General features: G+C 38.2%; 1 protein-coding gene across 1 annotated transcript; it reads left to right on the top strand.

The window, feature by feature from the left end:
* Positions 1-391: 391 nt before the first annotated feature.
* On the top strand, positions 392-22,678 carry GLRX3 (glutaredoxin 3). Its single transcript, XM_075757588.1, has 11 exons — positions 392-544; positions 5,743-5,851; positions 8,649-8,723; positions 9,348-9,549; positions 14,782-14,954; positions 15,053-15,114; positions 17,565-17,622; positions 19,519-19,571; positions 20,745-20,784; positions 20,863-20,955; positions 22,409-22,678. The coding sequence occupies exons 1-11, from the start codon at positions 474-476 to the stop codon at positions 22,457-22,459; spliced, it is 987 nt and encodes a 328-aa protein (XP_075613703.1). The 5' UTR covers positions 392-473; the 3' UTR covers positions 22,460-22,678.
* The last annotated feature ends 536 nt before the right edge of the window (positions 22,679-23,214 follow it).

Here is a 23,214-nt window from a genome sequence, read left to right as displayed (position 1 = left end):
CACTCCCGAGCGCAGCAGGCGGAGCAGGCGGCTGAGGACACACCAGCCTCCCTCACACAACGCCTTCATGCTGCGCACGAGTGCAGTAGCTTTGGATTTATGTTCACCCATATGCACCATGCTTCTCGATGAGGCCAAAGACTGCAAAGGGACTGGGCAGCGACATCCCTAAAATACCCTCCTTTCAGAGGGCTGACTATCAAGCAGATGGAGTGAAACTGAAGAGCGGTTCCCCTCCTGCCGCGCCCTGCGGTCACCGGGCACTGCCGAGCTCCGGAGCGGCCGCCCGACCCGGCGAGGCCCAGCCCGGCCCAAGATGGCTGCCGCTTCCTCCCTGCCGCCACCGGGCCGCCACGGCGCCTGCGCGGGCGGACGGCGGATGCGCAGAGGGTGCGGCCGCTTGGCGCATGCGCGGGCTCGCTCCCACGTGACCCGGCGGCTCTCCCCCTTCCGGCGGTGGCGGCGGTCCGGCCATGGCGGCGGGGGAGGTGGCGGCGGCGGGTTCGGCCCAGCAGTTCCAGCAGCTGCTGCAGCAGAAGGACAGGTGAGGCGGGGCGGGAGGGAGCGGAGCGGAGCCTCGCCGACCAGCGGGGTGGGGAGTGTCAGGCCCTGTGGGGAACGGGCGCCTTGGGGTTTGGCCCCAGCTCCGTGAACCGCCGGTGTCCGCTGAGGGGAGCAGGCCCGGTGCTGCCTCGGAGCTGAGTGAGGCCTTTGGGGAGACAAAACCCCACCAAGCCATAGATTGGAGGAGGACTGCGGGTTCGGTTTTTTGGCAAGAGTGTTCTTTAAGCACCCGTTTCCTTAGCGCAGCTTGTGAGTCTCTAGGAGAGCTCCGGCGTCCAGGTGGGGAGGACTGCTGCAGCTGCCAGACCTTCTGCAGGGATGGGAAGATTGGCAGGAAAATGATGCAAAACAGAACTTTCATGCAACTTAAAATCTTTTTTTTTTTTCTCTTGAGCCCTAAGATGTCAACAAAATGAACAATTACAGTCTGACGTTTTCAATGAAAACAGCAGCATTAGGTTCTTTTACTGAGAAGCAATGCAAAATGAAGTTTTTCACCTCTCATGTAGCAGGGTTGGTTTCTCATTAATCTGGTGTTATGCTCCAGTAACGAGTAACGGGGCTCTCGTTCCTGTGGTAGCTCTCAGCAGGGACCACTGGTTCTCTGTAGCCACTGGGCAGCGGCTTTTGGTCTGATATTAGAAGTCTTGAGCGCGGATCCCATGGGGGAAAACTGTGCGTGTGATAGGAACGAGTTGCAGTAGCTACTAATGTAGTTAACGATGAGCAGGTACTCAGGTGCCTTAATGAAGAAAATCAGGTTTGGTTATGAGCTTTGTAGAAACTATTATTAAGTCTTTTAATCCACTAGCTGAGTATGTATTTAACTAGATTTTGTAAGCCACATTGAAATGAAGTGCTGTGTCAAAAACATTTCCACGTCATTTAACTGCTGTGTTAGCAAGTGGCCTTTAAATGGATGAGAAAAAGCTGATTAAATGAGTGGTTTAAAAAGAATGATGAAACTACTAGCATCACATTCTTAAAGACAGCATAAGGAAACATGGAAAAGTTTTGATTATGGGAAGAAGAAAAAAAAAAACCTAGATGCTTTGAAACTTGCTGTGTGACTTTCAGTTTTCTTTTCTGGAATTATTCTTCAACAGAATTGTTGTGTGGGGACACCCCAAAGGGAAGTCACGCTCAAACACTCCCTGACAGACATATTGAAATGGAAATGGCTTTAGGAGCAAATACAATACTTTGAAGTTATTTTCAACAAAACCCTGAGTAATTCTTGCATTCACTTTGTCCACAGAACATGAATCAGTTTTCTCTTTAACAGATTTGATTATTTTATGCATATTTTTTTGGTGGTGGGGGGGAAAGTAGTTTTAAACATTCACTTAATAAAGTGGGAAAGGTGAAGGTTTCTTCAAGGAAGTATTTTTCTCTTGAAAGAAAAAGCTTAAGACAAAAAATGTGCTGAATATTTAAGGCTAGGCCTAATGCAATTTTACTGTTAATTTTTTTTTTCACACAGACTTCCTGATTTTTCCAAACTAATAGAATTACCACTAATCAAGTGCAACTGCCAGCATTTTATGTTGACACTTAATTTCATAGGAGTTTTTCGTTTCAGAAAATTAATTGTTCTGACATCAAGTAATTAGTAATCTTTGTGTTCTGGGGTAAGTATAAATTTCAAGGTTTAATCTTTTTCGAAATGAATCTAGATTTTTACAGTTGCAAAAGATGAACTGAGCCAATGTTTTCAAAATTATCAAACCACTTCTATTATAGCTCTGTAATCTGTTGTTTTACTTGGATTATGTTTTAGAAAAATCAGTTTATAAAACCAAGTGACTTGGGCTGCCTGTCAGATTATAAATACGCACAAAATACTTGTATCTTGCCCAAAATGAGGGTGACCTATGGAGTAACTATTTTCTGGATATCCCTATCACAGAATGTCTTGCTGTTTTGGTTCTACAATCAACAGTCTTTTTGTTTTAAAAGTGTACTTTACTTTATGAGTCTGTTACAACCGATTTTTTTTTTAATACACTGTAGAAACAAGACTTTACGCTTTTTGTGTCTCCATAGAAAATGTGTGATGTGTCTTTCTGATTTTTCTTCTGCTACTAAAGTTTAAAAACGTTCTGTTAAAGAAAGTTAATTTTATTTGTGAGCCCATGGCTTTTCCTCCAAAATGTGAAATATAAAATGATGCAGGGAGAGAAACTTTGGAACTTGTCGTAAGCTTTTTGTTACAATCCTCTTTTATAGATAATAGTTGAGTTTTTAGAAATATCTTGGCCTAATGTAAGAAATAACTTTGTTCAGAATCACTTACGTGCTTTATTTTGCTAACTCTCTTATTTTCTTCCTGTATTAATGTTTTGAATTACTCTTGCTATTTTTCAAGTTTAAAGTGCTCAGAGTCTAATTGCAAAATTAAACTTGTTCTGTGAATGAATTTGTCAAAAAACACCCCAAAGCCCTTGGTGCACATTAATTTAAAGTGTGCTCTTCGTGAAGATAAAAATTTAGTGCATTGCAGCTATATGTTGGGAAGGAGGGAATGGATTCTGGTGGAACGAGGATTAAACAACCATGTGATTATTCCTCCTCTACTTGTCATGGGCTGACATCCATGTGATCAGATGTGTTCTGCTATGCATACTAAGTTAAATTGAGCACTTGTGAAATTCTTCTTGGTGGCAGGGGAAGGGTATGCATTCCTACGCTCAGTTAGTGGAAGGCAAGTGCATCAAGTTAGTTATTGGTGCTTTTGTGTACTCCTTTTGTGTTCTCTGTTGTCTTTTTTACCACTATTTGTTTTTAGCCAGTGGAAGTGTTATCTTCTCCTTCTTGTAGTCTAGCAGAAGTAAAAATTATTATTTTTTAAATGTTCAGGCATTGTGCAGTTGCAATGACAGCTTGACAACTTCATTCTCTGTAATTGGAAAAGCCATAGTAGATCTAAGTAGATTAGACTGTTTTGTCATAAAACTTGATTTTAAAAAAAAGTATTTTTGTTCATCCTTGATCCATTTTTAACAACTTCTCTGAGCTCTTAATGGTGTCAGTAAACAGTGCGTACATTAAGAATGATATTGGGGGCGGTCATCAAAATTGATATTTCAGATGAAGGATATGATGAACAAGTACAGGAAAGCCAATCCTGAAGCAAAGCTCTTGATAATTCTCTGCATCAGAGCTTGGTCTGTCTTCTGAAATATCGAACTGCTGCTGCTTTTTTAATTTTAAAATTTCCTGTCTGTTGTGACTGGGTATTCTCATACATATAAATCACTCCCCCCTGTCTCCCAACCTACCTAATTATTTTCACCTCATTACTTTGTGGCAGAAAATGTCGGCTGCAGCATGGGGACAGCAATTCCAAGTGCTTGTCTCCATTGGCTCAAAAATCTTAATTAAAGTGTGTCTGTATGAGCTGGCAGCTGCAGTAACATTCGGAAGACCTATCTGCTGTGAGGGCAGATAAAGCTCTTGCATGAGCCACCTGTGCTGTAATCTGCCTCTTCATTTCCTCTCAAAGAGCATTGCTGTAGAAGCGTACGTGCTGAAACGGAGTTTTGCAGTTAAGGTTTTACTTTAAGCAGTAAGGTATGGTCTCAGGTTTCTCAGGAAGTTCCTATCAAATCCCATTTATAGGTAAAGAGTAACTCACTGAAATGAGCTTTTACTGTGGTTTAAATGCTAGTGTCAGTTGTGAGCAGCGAAATCAGTTCAAAGAACTATTCAGAGAACAGCTATTTCCTTGTAATTAGAGACAGTTTGCCTTCGGGGTTGTTGCTGGTGGTGACTTCGCGTTGGAAGAATCTATACAGATGACAGTCCTGGAGAAGATGTCTTGAACTGTTCCTGAGCTCAGGTTTAAGTTTGTAAGGCTGGTACTGGCAGAAAAATAGAACTGCCTTGTTCCGTAGTTTCATTTTTTACTAGTCTGTAAACTCTACCAGTTCTAATCTCCTTTTAAAGGAGAAACATGCTCTGATGGCATGATGGGGGAAAAAAACCCCTGAGGCAATCCTATTATATTTCTACCAAAATTTTCTTGAATTGCTTTCGAAAATCAAGTTCATGAATTTTAAAGTTTTGTGTCTGAATTTAATGCTGTTTTTGGAGTATATGGTCAGATAACAGAGCTTCTGGTCCAATATGAATATTATGCTGCCTGCACAGCTATTAACATTTCTACTGAAGTTCCATGTAGTAATAAAAAACACTAAATAGCCTCTACGGTATGGTTGTGTTGATGTATATATCTCTAAGTAGATTAAACGTAGTACATTTTACATTTTATTCTTTATCCCCTGTTATCTCATGATTTTATCTTCAGCAAACCTGGAAAACAGAATTAAAAATTAGATGCAAATACCTTGTCAGTGTTGTCATCGAAGCACATTTAAGCTCATGAGAACTACCTCATGGTGCCCGGTTTGATGGGATTTCTGTTCACACATGTGGCTCCTCATCTTTAAATGCTGTGTATAATCAATACTAAACATTCAAGGAAACCTTATTGAAACTGGAAGAGGAATAAGAAGTTGAAGCTAATAAAAGCAGAAATAGCATTTCAGCATAAGAATGCTTTATTTTTAGAAAAGCCCCAGCAGACTTGAAAAGTTACTACCTTAGTTCCTGGATAAATAGCAGAGAGGCGGTAGTGGCACTGAGGGGAGAAAAGCGATGGTGCAGCCTGTGGCATGAAGCTGCTGAGCCCTGGAGCTCCCAGAGCTTCTGAAGGTAGAAAGCTTGCCTGGGAAGGGACGCGGGATGTCTGGGAAGGGACGCGGGATGTCTGGAAGCTATTCTGAGTGCTTGGCCGACAGGTGCTTCAAAATCTGCGCCCTGTAGTGTATAACTTGATCTTTAGTGTTTCTGCTTGTTCTTCTACCTGTCTGACATTCACATGGAATCATCTTTACTATCAAAATACAAGATGGTGTTTTTCTTTGTATTGCATTACTTTAACAATGCTGGTCAGGTTTTGGAATGTTTCCTGAAAAAGCATTAAAGTCCTCCTCCATGCAAGTCATAGAAAATGTTCCTGGTTTCACTTGTTTGATTTTCTGTTTTCTCAGGAAGGTGGTATGGGTGGTGGGAATTTTTTTGTTTCTTTGTTTGTGGTGGTTTTTGACATGACATATCAGATTTTTATGTTGCATGATTCTTTAAAAATAAATGCTGTTACTCTTTTTTTTATAGGTCCCTTGTAGTTGTCCACTTTTGGGCACCATGGGCTCCTCAGTGTGCTCAAATGAACGAGGTTATGGCAGCACTAGCGAAAGAACACATGCAGGTTGCGTTTGTGAAGGTAAGTCAGGCAGTTGAGCTTGTTTTAAACAAAGGAGAGGCATTATTACAAAGTGTGAGTGAAGTATTACAAAATATGGGTAAAATTGGTTTTGAAGTTCATGTACAGCTTCACATTTAAGGATGTGAGTTGAACGTATGCAAGAGATGCATCAAAAATGTGCAGGATGAAAAGTGTAGGTTAATCTTTCAAACTTGATACTGCAAGCTTAAATAACACCTTCATTTTATTGTGCTGTTCGAAGAAAGGAAAAAAAAATCAGTCTACGAAGATACAATGAGGGATTTTTTTCACTAGCTATTCCAGCTAATGGACAGGCTTTTAAATTTCTCTGTGCCTGCAGTGTCTCAGTCCTTCAGTTCTAAAGATAGCCATATTTTTAAAGCATGATTTTTAACCCTGGATTTGAGATTAATTTGGTAACACTGTCCTTTTCGAGTGTACTGGAGATCTCATTTGCTCCCATGACGTTATTGGTTGGCTAAATAGATCTCAGAATTCATAGAGATTTTCTGTCTGATACTAAGGATGACCAGGAATCTATTTGAAGTTTAAAGGAAGGTAAATTTAAGTCTGTGCAACACTGTCACCCTAAGATGACAGTCATATAGTGCTGGATGGTCTAAACGCAAAGGAGATGCTGTATTTTTGTGAGATCATCTGCATGTCCTAGTAAGAGAGCCAGTGTGGAGGGAAAAATGAATGCACTTCATCAACGTGCTGTTCGTTTTAAAACAACTTTCTCTTGTTAACGAGACGCTTCAGTGATTATGAGGGCAGGGAGTAATGGAGCAGCCGGCTGTGTGTGAGTATTTTCATTTGATATCTTTCAGCCTTTAGATTTTGTGGGTTTTTTTAATGATTCCTCTCTCAGTTGATACTTTTCTGTAAAACAGAAGGACAGAACTATTTTAATGGTAGTAATTTATTACTTAGAGCTTCAAAAGACTAATATTCAACATTTTGAAAATTCAAGATGCTTATAGCTTTTAGTAGGCCCAAGGAAGTTTGAAAACTCTCAGTTGCCTCTTTGTTATTCATATTCATATATTATTTATTTATAAGCCTTATTATTCAGCTGAAATTTATTTTTTAATAACAAGGTTCTGAAGTGATCAAGTGTTGCAAAACTAAGATAATGGCAACTCTTCCCCATCTCCTCCTCCCCCTGCTGTTACTGGTCTCCTTGTTTAGAGAAAATAAGACTTGGGTGACTTTTCTTGGCACATTTTTTTGTTGTGGGGGCTTGTCATGGGGAATGTATTTGATTTTGTAAGTTCTTTGTGGGATTTTGGTCTGTATTCCAGAATAGCCAGTCTGCCTTTTAATTGGTCAGAACCTGTTAACTCATCAGACGGTTACAGATGGCTGACCAAGACTAGCGTACTGCTTTGCAAATCATAAAGTTACACCCATAAGTAGTTAGAAACAAAGTTTTGGAAAGTTGTACCAATAAGAGCAAGTTACTGAAATATGAAATTAAAGCTGTTCTTCTGCATGTGTGAACCTCACCAGAGTGGAACATAAGAATCCAAGTAGGAAACTTTACTGGAAAAGAAAATTAATATTATATGTAGAAGTCATTTGATCATTAGCCATTTGAAAGAGAATAGATAATTGGAATGTATTTACAGCTTTCAATTTATAGCTTTAGTTTCTCAGTTGATCCTGCTGGAGCACTGATTTACAGAAATAGAGGTGAAGCTTGGACTTCAGTCAGTTTTGACTTATTTTGCTGGGTTGCTTCTGTTCTTAGTGAGTTCATTAAGAGCCCATATAGCTGGAACAAATCATGCTGTAATACTAAAATATTCAGAGCTTCACTGCATTTTGGTTAATAGGGAGAACAATCACAGTATTTTCTAAAATACGTAAGGATGGACAGGGCAAGCAGGAACAAACTGTTAAGTAGTTCTCTCGATGCTTGTTCATTCACCATATGGTTTGTGGAATATGAGTTTGAAAGGCTTTTTTCTCCTGTGCACTGGATTGAAGGTGTCTGTCTGAAACATTTAGATGTATTACCACTTTTTTAACCATTAACTGCAGTTGTTACAGAGGAAGTGTCTTAACCAACCTTGTACTAGATCTGTCACTCAGGTAGGCTTTTAGCCTATGCACAGAAAATCACAAAATTTGAATTAATTAAAAGATAGATTTTCTTGGCAGATTAGTACATTCTATAATTTCAAGGTGCACATTTGAATGCTGAATAAAATTAGAATGAGTAATCTCAACAAGCTTGCCACTCAGTACTCAGTAGCCTTGCAGGAGTTAAAAATAAAATTTAGTAGACATCAATAGCTTATTGAAGAAACACTTCTTTTTTCTTCATAATTTGCAGAAGGCTGCAAATGTCAGTCATGATGTACTGCCCCTTGAAATTAGTCAATAGAGCAAACAGCAAGAATTGCTGTGGGCAGAAAATAAGCACTGTAATCATGACATAACTGGGGTCAATGATTTATGGATTTCAATATAGTAGTAGCTGCATATGATTGAAAATTTACTAGGTCACTAGTGCACCAAAAATTTTATTCGTAGCCTCCAGGCATCTTTTGAAATGTGCAACAAAATAAAAACCTCTGAACCTGTTTTGACACTGTGTAGGCTCAGTGGATGACACGCCAACCCAGTGAGTCTCATTTAAATGCAAATGTGTCACAAACTTCTGCATCAAATCCTTTTTAAATGTATAAAATGCCTAGAAGAACATTCTAGACAGGATTGACATCCACAGTCAAACTTTAAAGAAGATTATAAAAGTAATCTTTGTGGGTTTGTTTTTTTTTTTTAGCTGGAAGCTGAAGCTGTGCCTGAAGTATCTGAAAAGTATGGAATTAGTTCTGTTCCAACATTCTTATTCTTTAAGGTAAGAGAAAATGGATTTAGGAGAAGATGGATTCCATGTGGACTCTTAAGACGTATACTTTTTTAATACTGCTACCAGAAGAGCAGAAACTTAAGAACTTTCTAAGTGAAGAAACACTTATGTATCTGATTTAAGTCTGTCCAGTGAAACCTAAAAAAGTAGATAGAAATGGTTCCTATACTTTCTGTGTAATATTTCAGAGCTTCCTTAATTGCTTTGGGATTCTTACATAGTTCTTATTTTAGTTGTCGTACCTTGTATTGGGTCAGAAAATCTTCAGTAATGTTTCCTTGTCTAGCTATAGTTCTACAACATGGCAAAAACTCGAGTAAATAATCTTTTGGTGGAAATTACAAGTCTGTTTGGGTCACACTTGCCTGTGACAATAAAATTCAAAATATTTTCTTTAATAAATTCTTCTAATAGCAAATTCACTAGTATTAAGAGTAGCCAGCCAACAGAATGGTAAGAGTCTTGGAACTAAAGTCTCACTAAAAGATCAATACACTAATCCACCCTGCATCTGAAAAATCTATCTTTATATGATGGTTTTACTATTTTTTTTATTACAGTACCAATTCTGAATTTAATCCTTTTTGCAAGCCTGTATTTTGGTTTTCTTAGAATTCTCAGAAAGTTGACAGATTAGATGGTGCACATGCCCCAGAGCTGACCAGAAAAGTGCAGCGCCACGCATCCAGCAGTTCCGTTTCTGCCGGCTCTAATGACAGTGCAAAAGAAGATCTTAACGTTCGTCTGAAGAAACTCATCAATGCTGCCCCTTGCATGCTGTTTATGAAAGGGTCTCCCAAAGAACCTCGCTGTGGTAAGGATTTTCTGAAGTTCCTGTTCAGTGTGACAGCACTTGCTTTCGGCTAGTTGTCAGATTTACACGGTTTTGGTGGAGATACATCACAACAGCGTCTTGTACACCTAGAAGTATTGATGAAAGTATTTTCATGTTGCTTATATGCAGCTAGAGAATCGCTCTTCCCTTGGTTAAATTTTGGAAATGGAGTCATAGAGATTAGGGGCTTTCTAACCAATACATGATGTGCAATGCTATCCTTGAACTAGGGCACTTTTCCTTGAGATAACTCAGTGTTTATTCGTGATGTATTCTGTGCATCAAGTTACATGTGTTGAAAACATAAGAGAGTCTGAAGAGAGAGTCTCAATTGACTAACATCTGGGATTTCTGTTGCCATTTGGAAAAAGACAGTAAGACTATCCTAGCTGATAAAACTGGAAGACTGGTAGCATGTGTTTCTGCTACAGAGGAAATGCCTTTTCTTAAACTTAGTTCCCTTAACTCTTGCTCACTTTTAGTGTGAGTTTAGAGTGCTTGGTTCCTAGCTAATGTGAAGTGTTGGTCTGTATGGAAAGCACATGAGCAGATGTTAAAAGGCAAGATTTTTAAGTACTATGAAGCTGCCATTCTTCTGCACATGCAGTCTCAAAAAGTTGTGTTGCAGAACTGATCTTGTAGGGCCTTCTGTGGTGAGCTGCAGGAGGTAAACGGAAGAGTAACGCGGCTGTAGGATGGAGATTGCCTCACCAAACAGCACTCGTGGCAGCTCTTGTTTGGTGATGGCTCCCTCTTGTTCTGGTGTAGCTTGAGGGGCATCGCTTTGGCCGTTACCAACACTACACGCTTTCCAGGTTGTCTCCTTTGGGGGTAATCCTGGCCTGCCTTTGAAGTTTATCTTCAGTTGTCAGTCTGCTTCTAACTCACCAGTCTTTTTCTACCGATACCTTAGAGAAGTGAACATTTAGCTGCTAAGTTCTGGGCTGCTTTTTCATGTACACTTGTTCCACAAGGCCCATGTTCCATCTTGAAAAAAACAAGGAACAAAACATAGCGTGGAAAAACAACCATTCCTATCTCCAGAACTTCATGTGGAAAGGGAAGACTGAAAATGGCTTATTCTGGGGATAGTGGCAATAAGACAGAATTATAAAATTCTAAAACCAAGGGGAGGAAAAAGCAATGAGGAGAAAAAGTTGCATTGTTTTCTTTTACCTCCTTTCTCTTCCAAAAATTGGTCTCCGATCAAATGTTGCAACTTCTAGTTACTTCTCTACGGTAGCTGGCACTGGGATGACTGAGATTGGATTCCTTTGCTAAGCAAACCTGTATCCTGGAGCAAATCATATCAACCACATTGCTGGGCCAAAGAGGTGAAGGAATTGTGAAATGTAACAGGAGATTAAGAAAAGAATTAGCAATAGCTAGCTCCTTACAGCCAAGCTTCTGGAGAAGGGGCTGTGGCATATATTTACAGAACCTATAAAGAGATGACAACTGCTCAGGATGTTAAATTGTCATGCAAAACCTCAGTTACTTCTGTCTAAAAACCAATAATGAAAATAGTTGTTTTGTCCATCTGTGTGTGAATTACAGCAGCATGCGCAGGCTTGAAAGATTGCTCGTAAATGTTTCTATATCGTGGCAGAGATGCACGTGAACTCGATGAGTTTAAAACAGTTTGAGGGGGGGAATGAGGACTCATGGAACTATTCTTTCTGACTCCCTTCTGGTAAGGGCTTGACAGGTGCAGCCAAGAGATCGAGCAGTGCTGCTCATGCCTGGTCAGGAGTCCACGAGTGCTTGCGCCAGGTCTGGCAATTTACTGATGCTGTATTCACATAGTTGCCCAACATCCTTGTGGTGTGTACGCACTGCTGATGTTCCAGCCATGGAAGATCTCACCACAATTTTCAGTATTAAATTCAGTTAGCAGTTTCAGGTGCAGACATCCCCATGTAGCTGCTTCTGTGACTGTTTTTCATCTGTTTGAGTTTTTGATGGGAGAGAATTTTGAGGCTTTAAAAAACTGCACAAAAAACACAAACCAAAGAAGACCTCGAGGCATCAAGGTTAAAAAAAAGCTTGGTACTTCATCATAAACTCAGTATGGAAAGCAACTTAAGAGTATAACACAGGCTAATTTGCATGTCTTAATATGAAAAAGTAGATATTTCTTCAAGCTTTCAGTTCTTACATTTGATCCTTGGTACCCTGTGGAAAGTGCACAGGAGGTACTTAACTAAATAGACTTACGTATTAAAGTTGGAAGTGTTAAACGCATGAGATCATCTGAATTTACAGCTCTTAATTTTGCAGTTAAATAACGTGCCTGCTTTAGGCTGTTGTGGTAGTTTCTGGCAGTAGTTGGGAGATGTTAGTAAGTTGGGTCCATTAAACTTCCTAGAATAGACAAAGTCTTTTTCAAGGTAAAGGTAATTTAACATTTTGTCAAAGATGATATGGATCTGTTACAACGGTAGTATGAGTAATAAAAATAGAATTAAATAAAGGGAGCTATGCCTGTTTAAAGGTGAAGATATTTTTGAATTGTATCTGTTTTGATACAAATAATAGACTTGCACTTGAGTCTTTAGTGCCGTTGGCAAGTAGAGGGAACCCTATCCAGCAGTGTATTTCAGGATCTTCTTGTAGTTTGTAATTTCTTCATTGGAAAATCTAGCTAAGCACAGTGTAAAGTAAGGTTTGTCCCCTCGGCTATGTGTTTACTGGCAATTGTAGGTCATTGCTACGTACGCTGTATTATTTCAGGGAATTAATTTGAACTGTGCTAGTATTTGTTTATTTGCTTCACCAATGCTGTAATTTATTTAGTGTGTTTTTATTGGTGTAGAATCTGGAGTGGCATTTGTGATCATCTAGATAACCGCTTAAAACATTTTGTTAGCAGTTTAATTATTCCCTGTAATGCATGTATGGTATTCCTTCAGAAATTCAAGCTAGATCTTTTGTTATGAAAGTAAAGCTGTTCTGGCACTTTATCCCTAAGCATAACACTTCCAGACTGCTACCATAACCCTTCAAAATGAAACACAACCAATCAATCTTTCTAGTTTGCATGTAATTGCCTACAGCTAAAATAAAGCTTTTTTTTTTTCCCCCCTCAGTTCCTTACAGTAGCAATGAGTTAATATATTGGCGATGGAATAACCATCAGCAATCAGCCTTTAGCTGTTTACTAATGAACTCCCAGATGTATGAAAAATTTCAGAATCTGTGTTTTACTTCAGGCTGTACATGAACTTAACACTTCTGCTGTAGAAAGAAAAGCAACTTAGATGCCATACGTATAAATACTGCTACTTCATATCTCAATAAATTGCAGATCATGAAAACTGCAGAAAGCTGTAGTAAAAATCCATATTTCAAAAACTAATAGGTGGTCTTGCAAGCTGAAATCAAAGGTTATTGTTCCATGGCACTTTGATTCTTTTTCCCATTTAAAGCTTCTTTATTTTTGTATTCCTTTATTAAAGCCTTTAAGCATTGTCTCTTTTTTTTTTTTTTTTAATAGTTGTATAGAGGTTTTCATTTGTCTGCCCAGCATTTGTTGGAATTCTTTGAGGGAATTGGTAGGATTGCAAGGGCATTTGAATCCAAAATAGAATGAGTTGGCAAAGATATAAAGCAGACATTATTATCACATTGATTTATGGACAAATTCTCATAGATCCTTTTTGCAAACCATATGATGGTGGTGTCTGGGAAGCTTCTATTTCCTTAGAATGGATGTGCATGAACGCACCAGTAGCAGGTGTTGAAATACTTTAGGATAAAGACCATGAGTTAGAAATGAAGCAAAATCCCCAAATCTTTCAATGTGTTGTAATGTACTTAGCGTTTTTTCCTGATTAGCATAATTTTCATAGCAGAGCAAATAGATTGTGGAGGAACAGTGGAGTTGTGAATCAAGGTTTGATCATCAGTCCTAAAGATCAAGTCGTTGGCTTCCTTCTGTTGCAAAGTACAGCAGACCTATCTGTTTCCTGACGGAAGAAATATCTGTAACACACTATGAAACATCCAGTAGGCTGATGTCTTCCCTGGAGAACCGCTTGTGCTTCTGTGGCAGTGCTCAGTGGATGAAGATGACTTTGAACATCAGTCTGAGGTTTTCTTTCAGGCTACCCTATAAAGAATGGACTTGTTGACATAATGGGTACAGCCTAGGTGTGGGTGGTGTGTGTTGGGTTTTTTTGAAGTGATCTTGAAGAGTTTCTGTAGAGACTAATGTTGTTAAAAAAAATTACCTTCTAAAAAAATAAAATTAATGTTTCTCTCTAACAAGAATGGTAAATTTGTAATAGAGTGGAAGGAGAATTGTTTGAAAGTGAAATTTTGTGGGGATTTCTCTCTAGTGTAAGAAGATTTAGGTGATTATAGACTATAAATTCTATAATGTTAAAATTTTTATTCGTATAACTTTTTACAAATAATGTGTTGATTTTCTTAGGAAAAAGTTGCTTAGCTACAGAAGGGAGAAACTTTTTTTGAAGGTCGGCCATATAATGAACTTCTAAAACCTGGATGTTTACATTGTAATATTCAGTGTTTCAGCTGAGATAGTGTTGTCGGAGTAGGATATAATGAAAATCTGTCATAAAGGAAAACAAAACATGGTATGAAAGTGTCAAAAGGGTAGTAAAATAATATTAACTACGCATGTGAACACAGAGTTGAAAAAAGGAATCTGCCTTTTCCCACGAAGTAGGGAAGGACATGCTCTTAAAGCAAAAGTGGTAGAAAACATTGCAAAAGCCAAGTTTTTAAGTTAAACTAGTGACACAGTAGTGGGTTTAAATCCTGGTTCCCACTCTGTGTGTCAATGTCATCCCTGTTTGGGGCGGGAGGAGTTCAATAGTAGCTGGAGGAAGCAATGGCGGGGTAGAGAAAGTGATGTGTGAATAAGGGAATGCACATAACTTTGCTTTAATTGTATATTGGAGCAAGAGAAACACTTAGGTGAAGGTTACTTACTGTGTAGCTCTAAATAGAGAAGCACCAGACTTACCAAACTGTCCATGTATGTGATTTTCTAATTCCAGTAATAAATATGAGTTGTGCCCCTTTATAATATTTGAGGATATTGATAGAGCAAAGAATAACACACTAGAGCTGTTTTGAACTTACTATCTAGAAGAATTGCATTTTTAAAATGAGTAAGGTTTAGTACAGACATGGGAACGCTTTGTTTTAAAATATATGTAATTCCTCTTCTTGTGTTTGCAGGTTTCAGCAAACAAATGGTGGAGATACTGAACAAACATGGTATTTCATTTAGCAGTTTTGATATTTTTTCTGATGAAGAAGTTCGTCAGGGACTGAAAACATACTCTAATTGGCCAACTTACCCGCAGCTGTATGTAGCTGGAGAGCTTATAGGTGGACTTGATATTGTCAAGGTTAGAAACCGAGAAATTCTTAATCTTGTTAGTTGTCAGAAGCATGTTTTTCTTGGTTTTTTTTTACATCTGATTTTTCTTCTCCCCAATCTTGCCAGGAACTTGAGGCATCTGGAGAACTGGACACGGTCTGTCCGAAAGCACAGAAGTTGGAGGACAGGTGGGATGTATTCTGTCATTATTTTAAGAGTGTCTATTTTTGAGGTTTCATTTACATAGGGGGAACCTCCTATATAAATTCCTGTTCTTCGACTTTATGGGAATGTGTCAAGATTTTTCTTAATTACAGAACTCCTGCAGTAGTTTAATATGTTCTATTTTCTATACAGTAAGCATCACTTAATATTAAGTTATACTGTTATGTAGGTATTAAGCTATACTGTTCCAACAGGCTTTGCTTATTATATTTGTAGTTTGTTAATTTTTAATTACAGCAGGAATATATAGATTCCTTTTTGTCTCTCTTTCAAGAATTTATTCTTTAAAGATAACTGGGAAGATAATCTTTTAAACGTGAGGAGCTTTTGTTAGCTTTATTTGACATAGACTTCATAACGGTGATGTCACTGGAGAAAATATCAAGGCTTGTCTCCTCATTTTTCTTGAATTACTCATGTCCTTCAGTTCCTGTTTTCTCTCACCTTGGCAACATGAATATATGCTGCATCAGTAGGAAGCATGTTGCTTCCTGAATCAGATGTAGTATCTAGAAAGCAATTTGTCCTCCTTTAACCTTCCCATTTGAAGATTCGCTCTTGTTTGAAATTGACGTGCCCCAGGCAGTCAAGCTCCAGATATCTGACAAGTATTCTGTTTGAGAAGATGCTAGTAGATGTGCCTTTTTTCCCCCCTAGTTTTTATGTGAATAGTGCCACTAAGACAGGCAAAGGGGGGCTGGTTTACTGAGAAGGCGGCCTGTACCTTGAAGGCAAATATATTAGCATAGACTCCCTCTTGCTGTCTGAGGATGGTAAGAGCAAGTTTTACAGTGCTCTAGATGTGACTGGTTCTGGTTCTTTTGCCTTCTTGGCACAGTGAAGAAACAATTTAATGCAAGTCATTTTGATATGGTGATAAAGTATACTTTCACAGTTCCATATTTAATAATTCCTTTCTAATTTGTTCTATGGCTGAGGTTTACCTTTTGTTACTAGTAAATTGTTTCACCAAGGCCACGAAAAGCAATCACTACACTTTGCAGTTTGAGATTAAATTATAGGTGAAGATGAGATTGTCTCAGTAAGGCCTTTTGAAAACTTATTTTAGAAAGCTTTCTTCAGTCTCTTCCTTCCCTTTTGCAAACTTGCATAAGCTGAATCTTCATTGAATTTATATGTAGCTTTTTTTGCTTTGCTTAGTCTTTTTGGGGAAAGAAGGTAATGTGAAATGTCCTCTGTGTACCTAATGTGTTTCAATAGATTAAAATTGTTGGTATAGCTAAATGTCTCCCTAAATGAGTAACAGCAGCTTTTGAACAGGTGTGTGAAGCTTTTATCACTTTTATCAAGTTTTGATATAGAAGTGGCCTGAAGGAAAACTGGCTAAAAATTCACCAGACAAGTCACAAGTACCTGCTTGTTGCCTGGTTTGCCCTTCATCTTTTAGTGGGTGTGGGTTTCTTGGGTTAACATGCGATGCTTTGCTGAGGTCTGTCTTCTGGTAAGGTTTTTTCCCTGTGACACAGATTAGTTTTTCTTCATAGCTAACCTCATACTTAACTTCTGAGCAACTGACATCTCTTTCAAACTGTATTCGCTCTACCAGTTGTTACTCATAAAAAAGCCCCTATGAGGTAGTTACTAAAAAATGTTAAGACTTAATAATATGAAGGAATATCAGTAGTACAATCTATTTAATGCTAAACTATGTTCCTTTGCTCAATGTTTGATCTCTTCCCATCAATTAACTGTGTTTTCTTCGCTTGAAAATACCCTTGAAAATGGACTCTGGGAATCAGCTTGGTTTCAGAAAGGAAGTCTGGCAGCTGGGGAACCAGCTCAGATTACTGTAGCTTACCCTTGCTGCGTTTAGTCTTTGCTAACTTTTTCCATCAGAGAAAGCCTCCTCTGAAAGGAGAGGGCAAGAAGGGGAGTGTCGGTGGGCAGTGTGGGTAGACCAGAAGTGGAGAAGGCATGGTGGGGCAAACCAGACCTGCTCCTGATTTCAGTAGTGCTTAGCCCATAGATCTTATGACTGATGGACAATAGGTACAATAGGTACAGCTGTTACTCTGCAAAAGCCATTCACATGTGGAGAATGAGAAATGCGAAGTATTATATTCTGTATGTGAAAAAGTAGTGTGTCGCTAAATACTGACACTGTATTTGAAATATCCTAAAATGGCGTTTCTCCTTAAACTTATTGCTGCTTGATACTTAGAGACCAATCTAGAGAAGTAAATTGTTGCTCTAAAAGTAACGGAATAGTTCAAATTGATTTACTAGAGTCACTGTAAACAATTTAAATTAATATAAATGCTTATAATAATGCTTTATATGCCTTTGGTAAAGCTGTGAGTTGCTGTCTTTCCACTTCTTGTTTTCCCGTTGTAACAAAGCTTGGGATAATAACCGAGCTGGTTTATGTCTTTCTTTTTTGTGCCTTCTGTAGGCTTAAAAACTTGATAAACAAAGCTCCTGTGATGCTTTTTATGAAGGGAAGCAAACAGGTAAGATTAAGTTGTATTTAAGTAAGTTATATTACATTATATTTAAAACTGTTTTTTTTTAAACAGTGACAATTACTTTCTTTTGCTTGCTTTCCTTGCTTAATGAAAATTAATGGTGCTGAGAAGTTAGTTATTTGTCTTTTTATTCAGTGCTTCTATAGGCCATATAGTCCCTATTTTACCTGATGGAAGCATATTGCTAAAATGCTGATAGCTGTGTTACAGTAAAATCAGGGAACTTGATGCCCTGCAGTGACGTCTGTCAATTGATCTACAGTTCCGGAATGAATGGAAGAAGGCTGCGTGTCCTTTTCGTCTTAGTTATTGATCATCTTTGCAGATAATTGATTTTCTTCTGGTGTTCTGAGTGCTTGCCCCTGATGTCTATCCTACTTGGGGTGTACGCTTTGACTATGGCCCAAAACTCTATCTCTGGATACACGTTTCTTGAGATTTCCCTCCATAGACCTAACTGGATTGGGTGTCCTATCCTTTTTAATTTCTCTGACTTTATGCTTTCACAACTGCATTGAAAATAAGGTGCGAGATGTTTTTAAGGCTAAACTATAATGCCACATACCATAGATGATCCACTGTCTTTCTCACATACATGGAATGGTCTATGCCTGCTGTCTTTAAGCTGCACTTAATTATCTTGCTCACTGAAATACAGTGACTGAAGACAGACAACTGCTAACAGTTAGGATTAAAATAATAACCAATGACTGTAACCCAAAAGGTCAGTCTGTTGCTTTGTGTTGCATACTCAAACAAAGTAGCCGGGGGATAAATTGTGCCCTTTAGCACAGCAAGGCATTGCAGTTCTTCTGTCAAAATTACTTGAACGGCGCTGAACTCAGGCTTTTCATGGGAGTGGTGTACCCTAAACAGTAATTGCAGTTAGCGATTGTGTGTTGTGAGAGTCGGTATTTTTCTAAAGGGATACAGAGAAAGGGACTGAGCTCCGTTGTGGGACTTGTCTTTCCATTTCATTTTCTCATTGGTTCCCTGAGCCTCCTGTGGGTATTAACAACAGATGCATTTGAGGGTGCAGTAGGCTGTTCTGCAAAGCCATTTCATAGCCACTGGAACCCTGTGGGTTGTGCTGACTCACTGAAACAGTGAGGATGGGCCAGCTGGGCTTAGGTCTTCTAAACAGATGCACTTCTGCCTCCTTTAAAGCCTGTGTCTTGCCTGAAGAAAGCAAGAGTTTGGGCAAGTTGCTTAACATGTTTTGATTTTGCTTGAGCTACTATTGGTGGAGTGAAATCACTGATAAGAAGGGATAGTCTGGGTTAAAAATTCAATGTCTAGAAAAATGATAGGTGTTCTATGTCCTTACGCTGTCAGTATGAAGAGCTTGCAGTAGATACTTTGAATTATTCATTTCAATTGGGAGCTGCTGTACATGCAGCCTATTTATCAGTTGACCATAGGTTGCTGCTCTTTCCAGAACAGTAAGTAAAAGGTAGCTTATGTCTCAAAACACATCTGTTTTACAAATGCATATAAGGCATTTATACCTATCCTACCTATAGCTTTGGCTTTTTGAACGTTCATAAAATAATCAAGCCTAACTAGTTTTCAAGATAGTATCACCAAACCTGGAGAACAGATTCACCTGATGTCATTGCAGACAACAACTGAGGAAAGTGTTTCATATTCTCAATGTTTTCATTTATTTCAGCAGAGTATATAAAGAAAGAGATGTTCGGTACTGTTTAAAGCTGAAAGAATATAAAGAAGAATGAAAAAGAGATTAGCAGTATTGCTTTTCTAGTAAGGTCGTTACTAGCATTTAATTGGTAATAGCTTTAGTGTAGCTTGAGGACCTGGAATTTTGTGGATTAATTATAGCAGGTATATGTTTTAACATATGTGTGTTCTGGATTCTAGATGGCAAAATGTGGATTCAGCAAGCAAATTATAGAAATCATAAATAATACTGGGTACGTAAGTGTGGGTTGTTTTGGGGGGTTTTTTGTTGTTGCTTTTTTTTAATTTAATTTGGGAAGCTAGTTCTGTTTTAAAAACTACATTTTATAAATAAAGAGTTTGGAAAATATTAGTGGAAGACTTCTCCAAACTTAATTTTCTTTGTTTAAAAGTATTTTAAAGTATCTTTATGGAAAAGCCCATAGTGTAAATCACTACTACACTCTATTGATACCAAGTCAAATATTACACTGCTTTAGCACTACTACATACTGATTGTCTTGCTTGCATTAAGGAGTTCATTTCAACACTGAATTTTTTCCCCTTTTTTTTTTCTCTGTGATTGACATGAAAGAAATCCTTCCTCTCTGATAAGCTTCTCTTCTTAGAGAGGTGTCTCTTGATCTGTTTCCTTAATCTTGGAGCGCCTCGTGTCATCTAGTCTCAGTTTTCCTCTTCAAAGCAGTTCTTTCTGCAGTGAGAGAGATGAGTATCATCTTCCTTTGAATAAACTCCTGTTTCATTTGTACTGCTAGTTAGAGGTTAAGCAGTCGTCTTGATTACTAGATGTTAGAATGGGTTTTTGAGATGATACATAACTGTATACCAATATCCAGCTCGGAAATAAGTAGCAGTTACTCAAGTCATTGTTCCTTGTCACTGGCCCTAGTCCACTTGCAGGAATCTACATACTTGCTGGTTATTGAAGAGTGCCAGTTTTAGAATATTAGACATTGAATCAGCCAGAAATTAAATTTACACAGGCATTTTATTGCTATGGTTTTACACAAGTGGTGTATGAAGATGGTGAAATAGTTGCAACTGGTTGACTCCTTAATAAAAATCTCCAAAGTATGTCTGCGTGTCTTTTTTTTTTTTTTTAATTAAGCTAATAGTGAATAGAATTATTTAGAACACACTTTGGCCAAATAGAGCCTAAGCTACACAGCTTAATTTTTACTGCGTTAGGCTACCACCTGTGCATTATAAGAAGTTTCCTGTGAAACTAGACATCTCTTACATTACAGTTCTTGGTGCATAAGGTGTTGACTCTTTACCTCATATTACCTGTGAATTCGGAGTGATTTGGAAGCCAGCTTGTCAACATACCCATTTTGAATTCTTGAGAGTCTTACATTGCAAAACTCCACAGTAGATGATTTTGTTTTGGTTTTTTTTTTGTCTAGTGTTGATTACGAGACGTTTGACATACTGGAGGATGAAGAGGTAATTTTTTCCATCATTGAGGATTTCATTGTTGCTTTTACTTAAGTTGAAGTTTACATTTAAGCCTGTTTCCTTTAGGTGCGGCAAGGATTAAAAACGTATTCAAACTGGCCAACGTATCCTCAATTATATGTGAAAGGTGAACTTGTTGGAGGGCTGGATATTGTTAAGGTAGGAATGGGAGAATTTGAGATGTAAATGGACCGTTTGTTTAAAACTGTAGCAATGTTTTCTGCCCATAATATACAGAAATTCCCGTGTAGTGGCCCTAGATCTTGAAACCGAAAGACTTGGTTGCTTTTACTGTGACTTCTATTAGCTCAACGTACAGTTGAAAGGAGCTCTAAATCTCTAGCGTTCTCATATGCCAAGATTTAGCAGTGAAATGTATTTTCCTGACAGCAGTCAGTTACTGTTACTGTAAAGACCATTTTTACCCCGTGGGTGCATTTTTACAGGTTTCTCTTCCTACTTTTACTTCTGACATTGCTTTTCTCAAATAAGGTGGGAGAGACGTTTTTTCCTAGCAAACAGTCTCATTGCTGGAAGAAAGTCAGGTTTATTGTAGTTGTTTGAACAGACCCTGAAGCAACAAAAATAGATCTGCATCTGTTACTGTGGTTTTTGATTTTTGTAACAGAGCAGGCACAGTGTTCTAAACCCCAAATACTCTTGAGCCTATTCTTGTCTGAATGTTTTATAGCCAATTCCTCAGACATTGTAACTCCTGGGAAGATACAATCAATAAATCTCATTTAGTTCTAAAAATACTGGTATTACTTAAATTATATAGATTACTTTAATGTTATTTATTTAACAAGTGTGTGGGTTATTTCGGTGATGAGTAAGTACAGTCTTGGGTATTGCGGAGATGCTGCAAAATTCTTGTCTTGTTGGTATTTAAATATAATTTGTCTGTTTGCATAGCTGGACTGTATTCAGTTCACACTAACTTGTGTGGATAGATGGTGTTGTCAGTATTTCAAAACGCATTTTGTAATGTAGCATAACATGGAACAAGATTAAAGCAGTTGTTTCTTTTGAAATGTGGAAAAAGACTATATGCTCCACAACACGTTATTTTAAAACCATTTCCTGATGTTCTCTGTCTCTTTAGTAAGCTAGCAGCCTTATAATTTGAATTTAAATCATCAAGATAATATGGGCAAGTGCCTCGTGTTTAGAACTCTTACAAATCTGTTACTGTCTTGTTTGTTTTACTGTGTGGTAGTCACAAAATCATCAGTGGATGGTCATTCTTGCATTTCGTGGCAGGCATTTTGGATGTTGTAAAATTTTGCATCTGCCTAAATTATATCTTGAATTACATCTAGAAGGAGATGTACCAGGGGTTTGCCTGGTAAAGGTGATGGCAATTCTTTTGAAGGTGTATCTTTTCACCAAGTAAGTTTCCTCTCTTACTAAAGAAACACAAAGTAGAATTTAAACGCAACATTATGAACTTCAGTGTCTTGATCAAGAGGAACTTGCGGTGGGTCATCTAGTGTGTTCCCTTAACAGCCAGTGACTCGATTTCCTCATCCATAACCTGTCCCTATGAAATCCTGTTAGCGTCATTGCGGAGTGCACATGGAGAATAATTGCTGTGTATGTTTCTTTACAGGAACTAAAGGAAAGCGGTGAATTGTTGCCTGTTCTGAAAGGAGAAAATTAATGGGAAAGGATGTCAATGGAATCTGAAATACTTGGAACAATTATTCATGTATAGATTCTATTGGAGCAATATACAACTTAGCCCTGTGGAACCCATCAGGAGTAAAGACAGCTTATGTACTCTACATATTTCACAAGACCTACCTATGACAATGTGTTTCCACTGAAGATACAAAAATGTTGAGATCTTCAAATTCAATTAAAATATAATGCTAAAGAACTTTGTGTTTGTTACTACACTCTTTCTGTGTATTCCTTGCATCTGGATGTTTAAGAATTGAGTAATGACACCACTGTCCATTGCAGTACTACACAGGACTAAATTGCATCTTTTTTTTGGAGATGCTCTCATTAGGAGAATATTAATGGGTATACCTCTGTGGTACGGAGCATAATAATTTTCTGTCCCTGTTTAATAATTGTTTTCATGTCTAGTGAGCAAGAAAAATACTATTGAAACTTCAATCCAATGCACCATTAGGAAGTTGTTATTAATGAGTTTCAGCCGTATACTATGCATCTTCATTATCTAAGTAGGTACAGTAATTGTTAATTTCAGATGTTCAACCTATTTTAACGTAGCTTTTTGGACATATTTAAATTACGGTGGAAACGAGCCAATAAACATAGTGATTAGGCCAGTCTTTTGGTGTCTCGTCAGTGCTCCTTTGCTTAGATGGAAAGGTTTGCTTTCTGGGCTGTGACTTTGGCAATTTAAATCATTGTGTTAATATATGACTCCTTCACTTCTGTATT

The sequence above is a fragment of the Balearica regulorum genome, chromosome 7 (genome assembly GCF_011004875.1).
Source record: "Balearica regulorum gibbericeps isolate bBalReg1 chromosome 7, bBalReg1.pri, whole genome shotgun sequence".
In the NCBI taxonomy this organism is placed as follows: domain Eukaryota; kingdom Metazoa; phylum Chordata; class Aves; order Gruiformes; family Gruidae; genus Balearica; species Balearica regulorum.
Note: the sequence above shows the minus strand (reverse complement) of the source record. Positions and strands in the feature narration are given on the sequence as shown.

Excerpts from the sequence above, each read along its gene's own strand:
- GLRX3 (XM_075757588.1), top strand. The coding sequence starts at position 474 with ATGGCGGCGGGGGAGGTGGCGGCGGCGGGTTCGGCCCAGCAGTTCCAG. Across the intron at positions 8,724-9,347 it reads CAACATTCTTATTCTTTAAG|AATTCTCAGAAAGTTGACAG; the intron begins GTAAGAGAAAAT and ends TGGTTTTCTTAG. Across the intron at positions 20,785-20,862 it reads ACATACTGGAGGATGAAGAG|GTGCGGCAAGGATTAAAAAC; the intron begins GTAATTTTTTCC and ends TGTTTCCTTTAG.